Genomic DNA, 21,615 nt, shown 5'->3' with positions numbered 1-21,615 from the left:
TAGAGAACACACAATAATTTAACTTTAGCCAAAATAGACCTATTTTGAACTTTGGTTAGAGCATGCTGTAAGAACTCTTTACTTCTGAGAAACTGGAGACAGGCACTACTTACTATCTTGACTATAGCACCCAAAATATGTCCAACACGCTTTGTAGTGCTGCTGCCTTTCATGATGACAGGGGTTTTTTTGCACACTTTACAAATCGCCATTTGCTGTTCCACGTCCTCCTCGCGATATCCAAAAAAATGCCAGATGACTGACCCCTTACTAGTTCCATTTTTAATTTGTCGCTGAAATTGACAGAGTTTACACGGTAGCCTATGCAACAGCAGCGATTGCATGAACTGAGTCAGCACTGTAAACCGAAACTAGAAAATCTTCCCGCAAGTTCCTTTCAGCACCTAGATGTTGCCCGGGATTGGTTGGCGAGTGTGTGACATTGTTTTTTTTACCCTTGGGCAGCCTCTCACGTTACTGCCTGAGGGACATGGAGAAAACCACCGGAAAAGGTTTTAAACAAACACGAAACAAACGCAAGTCGGCAGATGATGTAGGTGCAATTGGTAATTAAGTGATCAATCTCATTAAATCAGTCTCATTAATTAATACCATTAATTTTGGTGCTTAATAATAAATTACCAAACAGCTAAAATTATGGTATATTCCAAATTATTATGATCACTTACCATATTACATAACTCATATGCACCTTGGAATTCTTTGAGGTTGGGTACTTCAAAAAATATCGGAACAACAAATAAACGCACAGTTTCAATAATAATTGAATTTATTATAACAATGATAAAAATTGAATAACAGCAGTTGAAATCTTTATATACAAATATGATATATACTTGGTGTGTGAGTGTGTTGGGGGTCACCACGTGGGGGGTGACCACGTGTTTAAGTAGAACATAAGAGTTAGCTTTGGTAGCTAAGATGTGTTTGTGAGGCCTGTGGCCTAAGCAAAAGGTTAGCCTAGCTTGCTAACGAGACAAAAGAATGCTAGCTAAGATGTTTGTGTGTGTGAGGCCTGGTGACCACGTGTTTCTAAGTAAACAAGAGGGTTAGCTTTGGTTGCTAATTAGACAAAATAATTAGCCGTATGTGGCTAGCTAAGGCCCAAGGATCCTACCTCATGGAGTTAAGACAAAAGGAATGTGGGGGAGGACCGCCACGTGTTCCCTTGAGACAATACCCTTAGCCCTGGAGGCTAATGGGACAAAAGAATTAGCCGTAGGCTAAAGGCCTCTGCATGCTCTTGCGACAAGGCTTTCGCAGACAGCTTTTCGCAGACAGTTGTAATTTATCATTGAGCGGGGGAGTAATAGGCGTGCGCGATGTTATTCACCGCTACAATGCAAGGGGGCGCGAAGTCGCAAAATTGCTAGGAGTAGTTGGTGGGTGTGGTTAGTGGAGTGTTTATCCTCCGGTTACTTATAATGACTAGAACTGGAGTCGTATAGATGTACGTACTTCCTCACTTCCTCGATCAATCGCTCTTCGTGCTGCTCCATCTTCGCTCGTGTTTTTAAAAATGGCGGTTGTGAAAACAAACCAAACCAGGAAATTAGGGAAGTGGAAGTGCGTGTACAGCGGATGTAGAGTGGACCAATCAGAGCCCTCTTGTCTGCGACGCTGTCTGCGAGGCTTCTGCGGTGGTCACAATTTTTGGGAGGTGCGCGCAGAGCGTCTGCGAAGGTGGGGGCTACGCAGACGCTATCTGCGGCGCCGTCTGCGAGGACTGGGTTGTCAGCATAAATTGGCCTTAATTTCACTAGCTTATAACAGTACTAAATCCACTGAAATCTTGATGCGGTCAAGATACGTGTAATAATGAAATTAAAGTGTTAGCCAGGAATAGAGAGAGAGCATGCAAAGCCTATCTATTAAACAATTGAGAGATTAAAACAAAATAGAACAATCATCAATTCAACACCGAGTGTCTACAGTGTACACAATTAAACCGTTCCTGAGTTTAATTCACACTGCTTCAATAAAACTAATTCCTAGGACTAGTTTTTATGCTCAAAATGCCAGTCTCTTACTTCAGTATCTTGCTTATAGCAAGATTATGGAGATATGTTCCGAGACTTTTGGAGTTTCACCGTTGTGAAGGACGTGAGGCGCAGAGAATTTCTTGGTCCGACGCGTGGTCGCTCGTGATGAAAAGAAAGTCTCTGATCAGACAATGTGCACAGCGCTTTAATTAGGAGGATCCGGTCGCTCCTAAATTTAAATTAACTGCTTGGCGGCAGTTTGGTAACGTTACTGATATACGAATTAAAAAAAACGGTTATAACTCTGAGTTTAAAATCGCACGATTCTGGATTTTTACCGTGGCCAAAGGTAAACAAAGAAATCGCGCTAAAACGTGGATCTTGCAAGAAAAAGACGTCTTTCTTGGGTTTTCTGGTGCAGGGTATCTCTTTGTGTCCAGATGGCTTGACATCCACGATGAGAGAGAGAGAGAGACGGAAGCGTTGTTCCGTTTCTTATGCCTTCAGGGAGGAAGTGATGTCAGTGATCCCACCCTGGCGTGACGCAGGTCACGCGGAAGTTGGCTGATGGGAAATGTAGTTTCTTAAAGGGACTGTGTGTGTACCTACAATGACCATAAAATACTCGATAGTTACAATATAATAATTTTATGTATCTCACACAGAATTTTCAGGGATATATCGCATAGCCCTAGTCTGAATCTTCACTTCATATATATTTTTTATTTTCAACTAGCCAGCCGGGCTGGCGAGTGACAGGAATTACCCGCCAAATGACAAATTAAGTCACCTCGGGCGACCGGACCACCACGAATTTCGAGCCCTGATAAGACAGTAGTGAGATCAGCTGTGATGTATGGATTGGAGACGGTACCCTTAATGAAGAGACAGGAGGCAAAGTTGGAGGTGACGGAGTTGAGGATGTTAAGGTTTGCGATGGGAGTCACAAGGTTGGACAGGATAAGGAACGAGCACGTCTGAGGGACAGCACATGTGGAGAGCTTGGGAATTAAGCTAAGAGAGATGAGACTGAGATGGTATGGGCACATCCTGAGAAGAAATGCAGAGCATGTTGGAAGAAGAATGTTGAGGATGGAGCTGCCAGGCACCCGAAAACGAGGAAGGCCAAAGAGGAGATACATGGATGTGGTAGAGAGGACATGAAAGTGGCAGGTGTGGTAGAGAAGGATGTGGAAGACAGGGAGCAATGGAGAAGAAAGATCCGCTATGACGAGCCCTAATTGGGAGCAGCCAAAAGAAGAAAATTGTGTTTGGACTAATGCATGACTGTAGTGGATACTGTAAAATTAATGTTATCAGTCTCAAATCATATGGTGTTGTTCTGAAAATGTTTCAGCCACCACAGTCTAGGTACAGTTGTGGTCAGAAGTTTACATACAGTGACATGAATGTCATCTTGGATATGAATGTCATGGCAATATTGGGCTTTCAGTGATTTCTCTGAACTGTTCATTTTCTGTGGTGAAATGATTGTACAACATATTTCTTTAATAGGAAAAAAAACATTAATTTGGTGCAGAAGTTTTAATTTCTTTTAGGTTTTCTGAAATCAACACAGGATCCAATATTTACATACACTCACTTAGCTTATAAATTACGAGCTGCTGAGACTTCCATACTGTCTCTTATCTTGCCAAGGCCTCTTACAGTAGTACTTGAAAGTTTGTGAACCCTTGAGAATTTTCTATATTTCTGCATAAATATGACCTAAAACAACATCAGATTTTCACACAAGTCCTAAACGTGGATAAAGAGAACCCAGGTAAACAAATGAGACAAAAATATTATACTTGGTCATTTATTTATTGAGGAAAATGATCCAATATTACATATCTGTGAGTGGCAAAAGTATGTGAACCTTTGCTTTCAGTATCTGGTGTGACCCCCTTTGTGCAGCAATAACTGCAACTAAATGTTTCCGGTAACTGTTGATCAGTCCTGCACACCAGCTTGGAGAAATTTTAGCCCATTCCTCCATACAGAACAGATTCAACTCTGGGATATTGGTGGGTTTCTTCACATGAACTGCTCGCATCAGGCCCTTCCACAACATTTCGATTGGATTAAGGTCAGGACTTTGACTTGGCCATTCCAAAACATTAACTTTATTCTTCTTTAACCATTCTTTGGTAGAATGACTTGTGTGCTTAGGGTCGTTGTCTTGCTGCATGACCCATCTTTTCTTGAGATTCAGTTCATGGACAGATGTCCTGACATTTTCCTTTAGAATTCACTGGTATAATTCAGCATTCATTGTTCCATCAATGATGGCAAGCCGTCCTGGTCCAGTGGCTTTCTCCTGCAACCCTGCCATGCACACCATTGTTGTTCAGTGTTCCCCTGATGGTGGACTCATGAACATTAACATTAGCCAATGTAAGAGAGGCCTTCAGTTGCTTAGAAGTTACTCTGGGGTCCTTTGTGACCTCACCGACTATTACACGCTTTGCTCTTGGAGTGATCTTTGTTGGCCGACCACTCCTGGGGACAGTAACAATGGTCTTGAATTTCTTCCATTTGTACACAATCTGTCTGACTGTGGATTGATGGAGTCCAAACTCTTTAGAGATGGTTTTGTAACCTTTTCCAGCCTGATGAGCATCAACAACGCTTTTTCTGAGGTCCTCAGAAATTTCCTTTGTTCGTGCCATGATACACTTCCACAAACGTGTTGTGAAGATCAGACTTTGATAGATCCCTGTTCTTTAAATAAAACAGGGTGCCTGTTACCCCCTGAAAAAAGGGGACTCTCAAAGATGCTGGACACAGTGCTTCTTCTCTGTTAGCTTCACTGAGAATATGGAATGAAAATATTTACATAATCACAATTTTGTTTCATTTGAATATTAGCCTTTTTTTCTTTTCACAGGTAAACACACTGGTAAGTATCATAACATTTCTCCTTTTTTGCTACAGGTCACATTTAATCAGGTAAGTATATTGTCATTTATTAAATTGTCTTACAGGTTAATTTCAATCAGGTGAGTACTCAGGTAAGTATATTCCCATTTCTTCTTCTTTCCCTTTCTTACAGGAAAAATGCTACAGGTAAACATAGAGGTGTGTACAAATCTTAATAATTCAACATAATCTTAAACTAAAAGTGCATTTGAAATAAATTAAAGCATTATAAACACAATTAACCATTTTATCTTTCTCTCTGATAGTGTTTGATCCCAATCATAAATAGCTACTTAAAGAATTACCTCAAATGCATGTAACTCAACAACACACAGTAACAACGTTATCCACTACTTGTATCTGCTAAAGTGCTAAACGCAATCAGAACGCACACCACGCCATAATAGCTACCCTGTTGTATTGTGCAATGAACCAGTGAATAATGTGCCAATCAAAATAATGCTCCAAATCACTCAAAGTTCGGTCAAAGTTACTCAAACTGGACACAAAACAGTTTAACAACACATACAATCATGTAAGGGCAGAAATACTCGTTTTATACCTGAAAAAGGGGGAATCTCAATAAAGACGCTGGACACAGTGCTTCTTCTCTGTTAGCTTCATTGAGAATGGAGCAAAGTGCGCGCGAAAGCCCCCTTCTTCCCCTGTAGACTCGACCAATCGATCTCAGACACCAGGACTGAATTAGTAGATTGCAGAATCACTGATCCTTTTCATCTTTGTTCATCCTTTTAACCTCTTTTACAGGACCGGAATGTTTACATAAAAACTGTGTATATAGTTATGAATCATAACTTATTTATTTACTAAATTAATTAATGAATTCTCTTTTGTTCATGTTTTTAAGAAATGAATTATTTTAGCTGGATCAAAATCAACCTATCACATTCCCACTCACACCTGATTGTCACCCCATTGATTGAAAACACCTGACTCTAATTTCACCTTCAAATTAACTGCTAATCCTAGAGGTTCACATACTTTTGCCACTCACAGATATGTAATATTGGATCATTTTCCTCAATAAATAAATGACCAAGTATAATATTTTTGTCTCATTTGTTTAACTGGGTTCTCTTTATCTACTTTTAGGACTTGTGTGAAAATCTGATGTTTTCGGTCATGTTTATGCAGAAATGTAGAAAATTCTAAGGGTTCACAAACTTTCAACACAAACTTTGTTTTACTGCCAGTGGAACTGGTTCATTGCACAAAGTGGATGGAATAATGAAGGAGAATTACCTTAGAATTCTTCAGCATAACCTCAAACCACTGGAAACTTGAACATGATTGGGAGTCACAACAGGACAATGAACCCAAACGTGCATCAGAGCTGGTTGTGGAGGATAAAGCAGGCTAACATTAAGCTTAAAACAAGCCCTGACTTCAACCCTATTGAAAATATATGGCCCGTGCTTAAAAGTCAAGTCCATGCCAAGGGGGAAAAAAAATGAACTGAACTCTACCAATTCTACCATGAAGAGTCGTGAAATATCCAACCAGAATTATGCCAGAAGCTTGTTCATGGTAAACAAAAAATGTTTGGTCGAAGTCAATCTTGCAAAGAAACAAATATTAGGTGTGCTGTATGTAAAGTTTTGACCCTGTGTTGATTTCAGAAAACCCCAAAAAAATTGTGCACTGAATTCTCTGCCTTTTTTTCTTCTTTAAGATGTATGCTGTATAATCATTCTGCCACAGAATAAGAACAGTTCAGAGAAATCATTGAAAGCCCAAATATTGCTATGACATTCATATCACTCATATCATTCATATCATGACATTTGTCACTGTATGTAAACTTCTGACCACAACTGTAACTAATGGGAAACACTGTAATGAGCATTGCCTCATGTTTTTAATAAATTATACAATGGCCTGTCTGATTTACCTATCTGTTTAACAATTATGACAGTCTGCTGTAGTACACTGTGGGTCAAATCTTGCTAATGATCTTAAAGCCTATCATAATGTGTGTGACATTCTTCATAATCAATAATCAACCTTAATTTGGTGTGCCTCACCCCCAACAAGCTTAAAAACCTCTGGTACATATGAGAGTCAGTTATGGTTGGGCAAATTACAGCAGTTTTAAATGAACATGCAGCCTAGCCTATAGCTATGTTTTAATGTCCATATTGAGCTCTTCATTCTGCTCCTCAAAAATAGCATTGCGGTCAGTTAAGGATGCTAGTGCCCAAACTACTTTTTTCTTTCGGCCGCTCCCATTAGGGGTGGCCACAGCAGATCTGTTCCACATATTTGATTTGGCATAGGTTTTACACCGGATGCCCTTCTTGACACAACCCTCACCAAACTAGCCAGGCTTGGGACCAGCACTAAGTATGTACTAGCTTGTGCAACCCCAGTGGCTGGATTATTTTACCTAATCTGCATGTCTTTGAACTGTGGGGGGAAACCAGAGCACCTGGAGGAAAATGCTGATGCCCAAACAGTATGTTGAGATATATATATATATATATATATATATATTTTTTTTTTTTTTAATAAATCTCCCACTGTCCAAAATGCCCGAAGGGGGATTATGTCATGGCAATGTCCATCCTTCCATCTGGGAAGGATACTCACCTTCTGAAATCAACTCCTCTCTCAATTTTTGGAGGAATTTCACGGAACTTCACAGGATTCTTTGTATATGTCGGTAATATGCATATTGCAGTTTCATTCAATTCCATCGCATTTTACCAGAGTTATGACATAGTTGCCAGTGGGGGATATTGTGCTCTCAGAGCACTTTTGTTTACATTTGAAAGCCTATGCCTCCTAATGCCTGCTTTTTTCCTAAATTTGTTTGGCCCCTCCTTTAATTTTTTACCTTTTTTTGGACATGGCTTTTGTTTCATTGCTGCGCACTGCTTTTGCATTAGTTTAGAATGTTGATGTGCATTAGCTAACATGGTTGTGATTTGACAAGTGAGAACAGGCACACAGCATGCTGTCATGTGAACCCAAAATGACCAGCCCACAGAGAGGGCCAGTAAAAAGACAGCAAAGCAAAATCTCTGGTCATTATGCCCTGGCGAATAAAGATGAGCCAAAATAGCTGGTCTGTCCATACAGACATCCTAACGTATTTCTTGAGGGAATTTTCCAGCCAGGAGAAATATCCTTTAGCAAAATTCATTCCAGTATGTTGCCTTCCCTCTTTTTCAGGTTCCTGACCATAGTTAGGAAGAAGTGAGTCTGGTTTGGTAGGCTCACTCACCTACTCGCATGGCTTTCATAATGCTCCTAGGTTCTAACAGATATATGCATCAGGACACAGATACACATGGCATTGGTCTGAACAAAGTAACATCTTCATATGAAAATAGCGGTCATCACCATTACAGTCGTGGCTAACTCCACATAACCTGCATAGCAAAAAAAAAAGACACATACTGGGGGGTCATCCCACAATACCCCTCCTGCAACAGCCCCTCTTAAAACATTTTACAAGTACCATGCAACTGTGTGAGAAAATTATGACTAAAATTTTGACTAGAATTAGACTAAAATGAAAATTGAGTTCCACTTCTTAAATCTTGATGAAAACGAACCAAAAAAATTAATAAATAAAATAAAAATACTAAAATGAAACTACAATTTTCAGTACAAGACGAAGTCTCATTTAAAATTCTTTAAATTCAAAATTAACACTGCAATACTGAACTAAACCAACATTAACTACTGAACATTTATGGCAAATAACAATTACTTGTACAAATCCAAAATATTTTCTATAAAACCAATTTGGTGGCAGTACTGACTTTATAGTTGTGTGGGGGTTTTTTTGTTTGGTTTTTTGGTTTGTTTGTTTTTTTAAGCTGTCTGTTTAGAGACCAAAACACAATGGGCAGATATTTATCAGAGAGGTCTGATTCACAGCGCAGCTTTGCCATGTCAGATGTAAAGCCTTTTATGAGAAACCTTTCCTTTGCCTAAATTCTGATAAAGCCTTGCCTGCATTTTCCTGTAGTTATTAAATTCATCTCCAAGCTTGTCAGCTGTTTTGTGAATCTAAAGATACAGTCAAGAACCCTTAATTCAACCTTCATAAGCCTTAATGTAATATTGGCATGAGCCATCTTTCTCATTTCTGTATCCCTCATTTAAAGATATTGATTGATTGATTGATTGATTGATTGATTGATTGATTGATTGATTGATTTAGTGAAGAAAATGTAAATGTGATATTTTTCTACAGATATACAGGAGCATGCAGTGTGAAAAATACATCGACACCAAAAGAGAGATGCATGTGAATTGGATGAGGTGAGAAATACACCAGTTGTTGGATCTTTTTAGTGATTTGATTTTACAGCTCATAATTTGTTGGAAGAACTTTATCTTCTTGCTGTCACTGGTATCTCTGCCATGCTTTCTCTAAGTTTGTAACGCTGATCTGATTTTTACCTTTTCTGGAATCTTGCCTCATTCTTTTAGGTATGTGAATTGTGCCCATAATAATAAAGAACAGAATCTTGTGGCATTTGAGTATCGAGGGGGAATTCTGTATCGTTGCTGTCGACCCATTAACCCAGGACAGGAGCTCTTGGTGTGGTATGAAGAGGAGGGCACCAAAGAACTCAGTCCTGCACCTACAGGAACAACCAGACAGAAAGGTGTTACTATAGTCTAAGAGATTATAGAGGTTATTTTCTGCATCATCTAGTGACCTATTTCTTAGCCTAATATTGTTTCTGGGATGAATACTGTTGTACAGTGGAGTCTACAATAACCAGAGAACTCATTTTGGCCAGTTCCACCAACCAGGTAGGACTTCTCTATCATATGACAATGACCAACCAGAGAGGGTGAAGTCTGTCGGCTTCCTCTGAGACACGTGAAGTCAGCCCACTACATCTCTTGCTATTGCGAATCCTTTGTAACGTCTGGCTTTTCTCCATAAGAGTGCTAATTAATCGACATTTCTCATGAGTACAACTTAATACTGATGACAGAAGAAAAATAACCAAACATCTTCCATTCAACATACTGAATAAACTCAGTGCTGGTTATTCTGAAATACCATTGATTGTATTTGTGTTTCGAGCCATTTCCTGATGAGGATCATGTTCTGCCTTTAACCAAAATTCGCAAAACTCAAATGGAACAAAAAGGTCATGATGATAGTGGGCACCAAGTGAACACAGGGGAAACTTCTTTTTTTCAAAGCAAGAAAAAAAGGATTGTTGCATAAACTAATTGATTTTTTTTAAATGTTTTAATGACTATTTGAAAATCATAACCCATTTCTAGGGTTACTTGTTTGAAACTGAATATATAGTAAACCACAAAATACTGCTGTATTTTTATTCATCATGCACAATTTAACCAGAAGTAGCGTAAAATGCATGCCCTGTGGATTCTGAGTGGCGCAGCAGAAAAATATCCTCCCCATCATCTTCCCTATTTTCGGGAGATTGCCACATTCTAATCCTGATAATGCCACAGTCACATGTGGTCGGGAGCTCAAGAGAGAAAAATTGGCTAGGCTCTCTGGGAGGGAGGGGTGACATGCTCTCTCTCTCCTCTGTTAATTACACCAGTGAGTCACGGGTGTCTGTGAGCTCATGCACATTCATATGGAAGTGAGTGGATTGGGCTTTCCTCTGAGTGTGTTACGCCACCCACTGACATTGTATGAGTAAAAGATGCGGTCAACTGGTGTTACTTGCCTCGGAGGAAGCGCATGGTAGCCTTAGCCCTCCCTGGTTGGGGGTTGTTGTGTGATACGGAAGAGTAGCCTGATGGGTGGGAATTGGCCATGGCTAAATTAGGGAGAAAATCAGGGTAAATAAACACATGGCCTATCACAACAAACACACAATATAGGACAATGCTTTCAGACCTCCCCATATTACAGAAACACACAGGAGGGAGGGACAAAAAAAAAAAAATTTTATAATATCTTCAGTGCAATATAACCAGCTGGCTGGATAGAAGTTAGTTGAACACGCACATGCAGCATGCCTGAACCAAGCAAAGTTGTTAATTAGCTAATACAGTTGTCCGTCAAACCCATCAAGCATTATACAAATCAATTAGAACATATTTACTTTATTTCAGGAGCACGTGATACAGTATTTATATTATCAACCAATTTAATAAGCAATAACATTATTTTTAGTATTAAATTCAATAATTCCACGAGTCATGCCATACAGAAAGAATCTTTAATTATGTTTATTTTTAACTCCTTAAACTCTTTCAGCTCGAAAATTTCAACATATTCAGGGACAAGTAAGTGGTTGCTTTATTACTACAAACCACACCGTGGCATTCTTTGCATAATGCAGTAAGGAAATTCCTGTAGAGGCTTTGCACCATCACATGACCCCCATAGCAATGGTAACTACACCACCATGACAGGAGGCATGCTTGTAGTGCTTCATTCAGACGAGTTAGCTGTTATTGATCAGTATGGGAAGATTTTGCTGTGTTTTTGGATGTGTAAATCATTCTGAATGAAACAAAAGACATCAGATTTTTAAATTTACCAAAAGTAATTCATTATCGGGGGGAAAAAACGAGAAAGATTTGAAAACGTAGAAGGGAAAATGGCTCGTAAACATATGAATTGCAGTGAGGCGCTCAATCTTATACAGAGAGTTGAGCATAAGAGACAAAGTCTAGCAAGGTGCTTATTCTTGTACAGTGAAGTGAACATGGGCGTAAAGCTACAGTCACACTACAACTCGCAATGCTTTGCAATGGGTTATCAATGAAAAATAGATGTTTTGGTGATGATGCTTGGCAATATACAGGCAAACTAAAAGTTGTGGTCACACAGCAGGCGAACTCTTGACTGTCACGCCTACACACGCTCAAGCAGCTGCGCTCGCTCACAGGCCCCAGTCGTTATGGGAAACACCTGATGCTGATTTGAGAACAATCGGCACACCCATATAAGAACACAGTCTTTTTGAATGTTTTTTTTTTAAATCACTGTCATGATTTGAGCCATGTTTATGACTCAGCTTTTGGTTTTACTTGTGTTATATTTTTGCAAATATCACGCTTGCTAATAAACACTATTCCTGCACTTAGATCTGTCTACCACCGCATACTTGCAAAGTCTCTGTGAAAACAACATCCTTATATGCATATGCTGATTGCAGTCAAATCAGCATCGGGCATTTCCCATAATGACAAGGTCCCAAGTGCGCGCACAACATGCTCCGAAGGACCCCTGAATGTAAATGCACTTTTAAAGTCTCAGTGAAGGTTAGGCAATGACAAGCTGCTGTGTTGACGCTCATGTTCACTTCACTGTATAAGAATGAGCACCTTGCTGCAGTTTTGAAATTAATTTTTTTTATTTTTGGAATTCTTACCTTTGTGGAAATGAAGTGAGCATATGATCGTATTTTTGACCTCTCCGTTCAACAGAGTTCCGCCCAATGTTTGTGCACCATTTTTCCCTTTTACATTTACAACCCTGGTCATGAAAGTGTTACGGAATTTCCCGGAATTCCGGGTTTTTAGATTTTCCGCCGGATTTTTTCTGCGAATGACCCGGAAATCCGGATATTTGACAAAACTCTTAAATCTCCGGTTTTCCGAATGGAGAAATTTATTTTTCGGATTTTTCACGTTCCTAGACGCGGCGTAATACTTTGCATCGTCCTTGCATGGGCGCAGTCCTTAAATAGCCCAAACATAGTTCATTGATTAAAGACAGGTGTTCTTTGTTAACGGCACACATGCTGGAGCTCGTTAGGCGCACACGCGCCTTCAGGACTGACACCGTTCTGCGCAAGCGCAACACAATCGCACTAGAAAGCATGTTCAAGCTGCCAGTGTAGCTGCAGTCTTTTTAGTTGCGAATTACGAGTATTTTCTCTTGTGTTAATAATTCGCCGTGTCAAAACAAGCAAAACTTTCCTCCTCCTTTTGACGTGAAGAGAGGTAAGCAATTTATTATATATGTGTGTATGTGTATATATATGTGTGTGTGTGTATATATGTATATATATATATATATATATATATATATATATATATATATATATATATATATTCCCCCCCCCCATCAAAGTTGCATTTTGTGGTTTGGAAGCTAAGTTTTAGTGCCGTTTCTAGAACACAACATCAAGAAAACGTGGAAGAAACAGCAATAATGGAAGAGCCTGTTTCTAAGCTGCCTAAAACTAGCAATGGTAATTGTTTTGTTACATAATGTACTCAGGCTGCCAGTCAATGTGTGACACACACACACACACCCTATGCCCCTGATTGATATGAGAAATTTGGTATTCATTGGTGTGTTTAAATTTACAGACAATACGAACTAATGTAAACAATTGGCTTCAACTCACATAAATATGAATTGGAAATTTTTAGTTCACTTTAGCTTATGCAAACGCACAACTCTACTAAAAGATTGATAAACGAGGCTCAATGTCCCCAGCATTGAAACCTGAAAGCTTTAGAAACTCTAACAGACCTTTACTTTTTAACAGTAGCATTTTGGGATTTTGCGGAGTTTACCTTCAACTGTCTGATTTTTTTTTTTTCCAAAGTAATTAACTGTGTAGCCAGGAAAACCACCGCGTTTTCTAAATGCACTCCTGAAAATTACTCAATAACTAGGGGAATTAAATTTGATATTTTTGACATGTTAATCATTAATGTACATGAAAGAAAAAGGCTTAAAAGTTATAACTTGTTTTAGTGAAAATAAGTACTAAAATGCACTAGAATGCAGGGTTTTGCATGTTATTAAAATATTTTCGGGGGACATTGCCCCCCTCCCCCCCCCCCCCAAATCTCAGGGTTTTTTCCTTTGCTCCACTTTCATCTCTACGTAGAAATCTCTCTATTTTGTTTCCCCCGATGAAAAATTTCTTTTGGTAAATTAAAACATTTGATGTCTCTTTCATTCAGAACAATTTGCACATACAAAAACACAGCAAAACCTTCCCATACTGATCAATAATAACTAACTCATCTGAATGAAGCACTACAAGCATGCTTACTGTCATGGCGGTGTAGTTACCATTGCTATGGGGGTCATGTGATGGTGCAAAACCTCTGTACTGCTGCAGACTGAATTGAATGCCATTTGAACTGTTGCAGTGTGTCCCTTTTTTTTATATGCCTGCAATTCTGTATGGCCATTCTTATGTCTTAATTTATGGATGCTAGCTTTCTTTCTTTCACCATTTACATTAATATGAATCAAGTGGGTTTCACAAAATTTAATTTCATTAACTGTGTTTCATTGAAATTAATAAGCATTTTAAATATGACAATCCATATGTAAAAATAAAGACCTTCTTGTGTAAATGCTTCTAGATAAATTTATTCATAACCAGATTGATAAATAAGGCCCATTGTTGTATGTTTCAGATCCTTGAATGCTCGGGCTGAGTCTCCTTATTAATCCTGGATGAGATGTAAATAAGGCTAGGCTTGCCATTACCTAGACTTAACATTATATCAAACAGAAACCAACTACTCCCCCTTAGTCAGTCTGACCCACGGGGCTATGACCAGTGCTGTGCCTAGCTGTTGTACCAGCACCTTATTGAATCTACAAGTATTCCTAGCTAGTGGCTGCTGTATCTTTGTCCTCAAAGATACTTTTTTTTTTCTCCTCAGTCTTCATGTAGAATCTTGAAAGTTTGAGGTTCAGTAAAAATGCTCCCTTACATTAGGTTACTGTGGTTAGATTTTATAATCTTGTTGCATTTCATGTAAAATTTCTGATACTTTTGTCCTTTCACTTCCCCAGAAGTAAAGAACACTTTGCTGCAAGTCTTTTCCTGCTCCACATGTCCTCGTTCCTGTGCATCTCAAATTTACCTTGACCAGCGCATCCAGAGATACCATGATGAAGAGTCTGTGAGACTTCAGGAATCAAGAGAGATTAAATATGAACTTCAAATCCCCTCCAAATGCTCCAGTAGTCAGCCAACATCAACTGATGCTTTCAGTTCTGACACTTCTCATAATGATGTAGAGAAGGAAATTCACCACAGCTCAGACTGTGGAAAAAGTTTTAGTCATCAGAATGCACTCAAATGGAACCAGTGCAGTCACAAAGGAGTAAAGCCACATGACTGCTCACAGTGTGGGAAGAGTTTTACTGAACAGAGTACTCTCCAACGACACCAGCGCATTCACACAGGAGAGAAGCCGTATCACTGTTCACAGTGTGGGAAGAGTTTTACTCGTAAGAGTCATCTCCAACAACACCAGCGCATTCACACAGGAGAGAAGCCGTATCACTGCTCACAGTGTGGGAAGAGTTTTACTCATCAGAGTGCTCTCCAACAACACCAGCGCATTCACACAGGAGAGAAGCCGTATCACTGCTCACAGTGTGGGAAGAGTTTTACTCATCAGAGTGCTCTCCAAACACACCAGAGCATTCACACAGGAGAGAAGCCGTATCACTGCTCACAGTGTGGGAAGAGTTTTACTCATCAGAGTGCTCTCCAAATACACCAGCGCATTCACACAGGAGAGAAGCCGCATCACTGCTCACAGTGTGGAAAGAGTTTTACTCAGCAGAGTACTCTCCAACAACACCAGCGCATTCACACAGGAGAGAAGCCGCATCACTGCTCACAGTGTGGAAAGAGTTTTACTCATCAGAGAGATCTCCAACGACACCAACGCATTCACACAGGAGAGAGGCCGTATCACTGCTCACAGTGTGGGAAGAGTTTTACTCGTCAGAGTCATCTCCAACGACACCAACGCATTCACACAGGAGAGAAGCCGTATCCCTGCTCACAGTGTGGGAAGAGTTTTACTCATCAGAGTGATCTCCAACGACACCAGCGCATTCACACAGGAGAGAAACCGTATCACTGCTCACAGTGTGGGAAGAGTTTTGCTCATCAGAGTGATCTCCAACGACACCAGCGCATTCACACAGGAGAGAAGCCGTATCACTGCTCACAGTGTGGGAAGAGTTTTACTCATCAGAGTGATCTCCAAAAACACCAGCGCATTCACACAGGAGTGAAGCCATATCACTGCTCACAGTGTGAGAAGAGTTTTACTCATCAGAGTGCTCTCCAAACACACCAGCGCATTCACACAGGAGTGAAGCCGTATCACTGCTCACAGTGTGGGAAGAGTTTTACTCATCAGAGTGATCTCCAAAAACACCAGCGCATTCACACAGGAGTGAAGCCATATCACTGCTCACAGTGTGGGAAGAGTTTTACTCAGCAGAGTAATCTCCAACTACACCAGCGCATTCACACAGGAGAGAAGCCGTATCACTGCTCACAGTGTGGGAAGAGTTTTACTTATTCAGGTACATTTAAAACCCACAAGTGCAATAACTCCGAGACATTGCATGCTTTAAAGTTGTCAAATTAAATGGTTTTTATTCATGCTTTTGCTGAAAATGTCCTGTACTTTGATCCTAATTGTTCATATTAAAGGACTACATATTTTAAAACAATCTTAGTGATTTTTAAACAAGGCTGTTAATGTTTTCTTTTGATCTTATGTAGTTAAGTAGTCATTAATTACCACCATATAAATAATGATTCAACTGTAACACTATTATCAGTGTAGTACTGTAGCATGAGACTAATTCTTCATAGAATTATTACGGACCAGGAGTTTAATGTACTATGTTTAACGGAAATGTGGATCAAACCAAATGAGTATGTCGCATTTAAATGAAGCTATATGCTTCATTCTCAGCTATATGTATCAGCTTCGTCTAACTGGAAGTGGACAAGGCGTCATAGTTATTTGTTATGATAACGTAGACATCATACAAAAACCTGAACAAAATTTCAATATGATTGAAGTTCTTTATATTAACATACATAGCAAAAAAATAAGTCTACCCAGTCAGTTCAGCTAATTATTTACAGATCTGTGGTCTGTGTTCTGAATTTCTTTCTGAATTTGCGGATTTCATCTCAAACTGGTTGTTTCTTTGGACAAAAAATGAATTATTGTCGACTTTAATATTCACTTCATGTTAGGTTTTATTCCTTTGTAGGATAGATTCTGTTTGGTTGAAATGGCCTTCTGTCTCAGCTAGACATTGTTTAAGAACATTTTGCTTGTTTTGATGTGGGATGTGTATTGTTGATCAGAGATGTGTCTGGATAGCGCCAAGGTCTGCAATGATGTCAGACCCACTCTCACACACTCGCAGCTGCATAGCCAACATGTATTTGGGATTAAAAATTAAATTTAAAGCCATGATATAAGTTAGTTTTATAGCTAGGATTGTGATTTAAGATTGGTAGAGTTAACCAGTTTCTTTAATGTTGAATCTGAAGTTGAAATGATTGAATGTTGGATTTAATGTTAGATTTAAAGCTGCATTAAGTGATTCATGTTAGTTTTATAGTTTTAAGTTAGTTTTATAATTACAGAATATAATTTAGGATTGTTAAGACTTTATGATTCTAATGTTAACTTTGAGTTTAATCCTGAATCCTGTTTGACCTTCCTCCGGTGAAGTAGCATTTTTGTTTTTGCCAGACATATTCTTATTTTTTCTTATGTTTCGTATGACTTTCTTTGTTTAAGTTTATTCTTATTTTTGTTTATTTTCTTCTAACATATCTTTGTTTAAAATTGTTAGACATATTCTTATTTGTTATTTTGCTTATGATTGTCTTACTACATATTGATGAAATCAAGATGTAATTTGCTGACTTAGCACAAGACACATTCATGTGTTAAGAATTTATGATTTTAATATTTTAGCTTTTAGATCCTTTAAACTATTTCTGTTTAACTTGGCATTAATTTCTGATGTATTTGACCTTCTTTGACTAGACTTCGTAGACTAGATATATTATCTGTGTTTAAAAATTCCATCACCATCTTAAGTACATATTGCCCTATGTTATATCTGACCTGAAGGGGTGTATGTAAGCAATGACCTTTAAAATCTGTTTGTACCTTGCTATCATGTCATATGATCAGAAATATGTCATTATGTTATGCTTGAGTCAAGATTTATACACACACTGATGTAACCTGCCCCAGATCAAGGTCCCCTCAATTGCACGCAATTGAGGAGACAAACATAGCTGATGTCATAGTCTGACATCCTACACACACACTTCTACACCACATTCCTACACGTAACACACACATTACACATACACATATTTACATACATGTAGACAAAACATAAACAGAGATAAATGGATGCTATAAAATGTTTTCATTTCGACAAAGGAACTGTGAATAAACTGGCTGTGAAACCTATCTCTGGTTTTCCTGGTCTGTTTCTTTCGCGGTGTCTCCGTCCCGGATCCGTAGGTGGCACGAAGGCATTGGGTCTCGAGAAGTAAGTTGACCATTCTGACTGGGAGAACCCTAACACTTCAATAACCCTGAAGACCCTCTGAAAACAGTGTTCATGTCCATTTTAGATTCATTAGGGTTTAATCAGAATGTCATAGGACTGACCCATAACGGCGGTCACACTCTTGATCTAATACTTGTATTAAATATAGAAAATATAGTCTGACTTCCACATCATCTGAGGTAGCGTCAGACTCTCATCTGATTCAAAATATGTCTGAGCAATAATATTCTGTATGCAGCTTGCCACACCATCACTTCAAAATTACATTTACACCAACTACTGCATGAAGATTTATCAGAAGTTTCCCCTAGTTATCAACTTGTTTGGATCACCATCAAACTCCACAGAACTTTTATCAGCTTTGAGTCAATATTCTGCGATACTTTAGATGATGTAGCTCCGCTTAAAAGAAAATAATTCAAGAGAAAAAAAAATCGCACCCTGGTATAATGATCACACATGCAGCTTAAAACAAAGTTAGAAAATGGTGTCAAACAAAGTTGATAGTATTCCAATTAGCATGGAAGGAGAGCCTCTTGAACTATATAGACAAGCTCTTAATGCAGTAGATCAATGTTTTTCTCTCTACTCTAATCGAATATAACAAAAATAATCCTAGATCCTTATACTTTGGCAATATGAACTAGGAATAAGACCACCACAAACACATGCACACCTTCAATATGTAGTAACAATGATCATTATTCCCCCCCCCCCAAGAACAAAATTGAAAATATCAATTTAAAGCCAGCCAATTTGATAAGTATCCGTGGAGAGAACACTATAACCACATCAGAGCGATGATTCATCTTTTACTCCCCTTTGAGAGTCTGAAATAATTTAACTTATTTCCTCATCAAAATCTTCAACTTGTGTACTAGATCTCTTACCTACATGATTCTTCAAACAGAACACTAGAAGCAATCAAAACTCTTCTAAAAAAAAATTATTATTCTTTTAGCAGTGGCAATGTACCCAAATCCTTTAAACTAGCAGTTATCAAACCCTTGATTAAAAAAAACCCTGACCTCGACCCCTGTCAGCTGTCCAATTATAGGCCAATACCAAACCTCTGCTTTATCTCTGAGATCCTAGAAAAAGCTGTCGCACAGCAGTTATGCTCATATATACATAGGAATAACATCCATGAAATGTATCAGTCAGGATTTAGACAGCATCATAGCACAGAGACAGCTCTGATTAAAGTAGTAAACGGCCTACTGTTGGCATCTGATCAGGGCTGTGTCTCGCTGCTTGTATTGCTTGACCTTAGTGCAGCCTTTGACACCATTGATCGTTCCATTCTCCTGGATAGACTAGACAATGTGGGAGTTAAGGGAACAGCCCTCTCCTGGCTTAGCTCTTATTTAATTGATCACTGTCAGTTTGTTGATGTAAATGGAAATTTTCCTTTGCATACTAAGGTAAAGTTTGGTGTTCCACATGGTTCCGTTTTAGGCCCATTGCTTTTTTCTTTCTATATGTTACCTCTGGGTAATATTATTTGTAAGCATGGTATTAGTTTCCACTGTTATGCTGATGACACACAGTTGTATGTTTCTGCAAAGCCAGATGAGAGACACCAGCTTAATAAAACTGAGGAATGTGTCAAGTTTTTTATAGCACTTTTAACAATAGACATTGTTGCAAAGCAGCTTTACAGAATTTTAATGACTTCAAACAGGAGCTAATTGTATCCCTAACCTATCCCCAATGAGCATGCCTCTGGTGACAGTGGCAAGGAAAAACTCCCTCAGATGACATGAGGAAGAAATCTTGAGAGGAACCAGACTCAAAAGGGAACCCATCTTCATTTGGGTGATAACAGACAATGTGATTATAACATTTTAACAGTTTTAACATGAAGTCAGTTTTGTTGATGTTATAAACTCTTCATTGATGAAAACTTGACTGCAAAACTGTTCGTGACAACTGCAGTCCTAAAGTTAGCAAGTCAACTGTAGTCCTCAGGCATAAAAGCATTACTGTAAGTATCCAGAACATCTTCCAAGTGTGACTTTCAACTGTCCTTATGGGGCTGTCCTCCACAGGAGCGATGTGATGAGACTCCACCCAGACATAGGGCATCAGGATGGATCAGGCAGGTCTGAGCAGCAGAAGAGATCAGCATCTCGGTCTCAGGGCATCTCACTTAACTCTGACAAGACAGAAGTACCTGTATTAGGACCACATGCAGCTAGAAGTAGGATTACATCATAACTGTGGATGGCCTTTCAGTTTCTTCATGGGGAGCAGTAAAAGACCTCGGGGTGATCATTGACTCCAGTCTTTGGTTTGAAACTCATATTGATAACATTAGCCCGGGTAGCTTTCTCTCATCTCAGAAATATACAGTGGGGCAAAAAAGTATTTAGTCAGCCACCAATTGTGCAAGTTCTCCCACTTAAAAAGTTGAGAGAGGCCTGTAATTTTCATCATAGGTATACCTCAACTATGAGAGACAGAATGGGGGGGGAAGAATCCAGGAAATCACATTGTAGGATTTTTAATGAATTAATTGGTAAATTCCTCGGTAAAATAAGTATTTGGTCACCTACAAACAAGCAAGATTTCTGGCTCTCACAGACCTGTAACAACAACTTTAAGAGGCTCCTCTGTCCTCCACTCGTTACCTGTATTAATGGCACCTGTTTGAACTCGTTATCAGTATAAAAGACACCTGTCCACAACCTCAAACAGTCACACTCCAAACTCCACTATGGCCAAGACCAAAGAGCTGTCAAAGGACACCAGAAACAAAATTGTAGACCTGCACCAGGCTGGGAAGACTGAATCTGCAATAGGTAAGCAGCTTGGTGTGAAGAAATCAACTGTGGGAGCAATTATTAGAAAATGGAAGACATACAAGACCACTGATAATCTCCCTCGATCTGGGGCTCCATGCGAGATCTCACCCTGTGGGGTCAAAATGATCACAAGAACGGTGAGCAAAAATCCTAGAACCACACGGGGGGACCTAGTGAATAACCTGCAGAGAGCTGGGACCAAAGTAACAAAGGCTACCATCAGTAACACACTACGCCGCCAGAGACTCAAATCCTGCAGTGCCAGACGTGTCCCCCTGCTTAAGCCAGTACGTGTCCAGGCCCGTCTGAAGTTTGCTAGAGAGCATTTGGATGATCCAGAAGAGGATTGGGAGAATGTCATATGGTCAGATGAAACCAAAATAGAACTTTTTGGTAAAAACTCAACTTGTCGTGTTTGGAGGAGAAAGAATGCTGAGTTGCATCCAAAGAACACCATACCTACTGTGAAGCATGGGGTGGAAACATCATGCTTTGGGGCTGTTTTTCTGCAAAGGGACCAGGATGACTGATCCGTGTAAAGGAA

The 21,615-nt window shown here is 39.3% G+C and overlaps 1 protein-coding gene across 1 annotated transcript in view; it reads left to right on the top strand.

The window, feature by feature from the left end:
• The window catches only part of LOC132867680 (zinc finger protein 709-like), a 197,027-nt gene extending 180,640 nt beyond the window's left edge, over positions 1-16,387 (top strand). The window contains exons 7-9 of the mRNA XM_060900687.1: positions 9,154-9,221; positions 9,393-9,571; positions 14,689-16,387. Of these exons, the coding sequence (XP_060756670.1) occupies positions 9,154-9,221; positions 9,393-9,571; positions 14,689-16,292 (1,851 nt within the window). The 3' untranslated portion in view covers positions 16,293-16,387. The remainder of the gene's footprint in view (positions 1-9,153; positions 9,222-9,392; positions 9,572-14,688) is intronic.
• The last annotated feature ends 5,228 nt before the right edge of the window (positions 16,388-21,615 follow it).

The sequence above is a fragment of the Neoarius graeffei genome, chromosome 19 (genome assembly GCF_027579695.1).
Source record: "Neoarius graeffei isolate fNeoGra1 chromosome 19, fNeoGra1.pri, whole genome shotgun sequence".
Lineage (NCBI taxonomy): Eukaryota > Metazoa > Chordata > Actinopteri > Siluriformes > Ariidae > Neoarius > Neoarius graeffei.
This window is presented reverse-complemented; position numbering and strand designations above follow the sequence as displayed.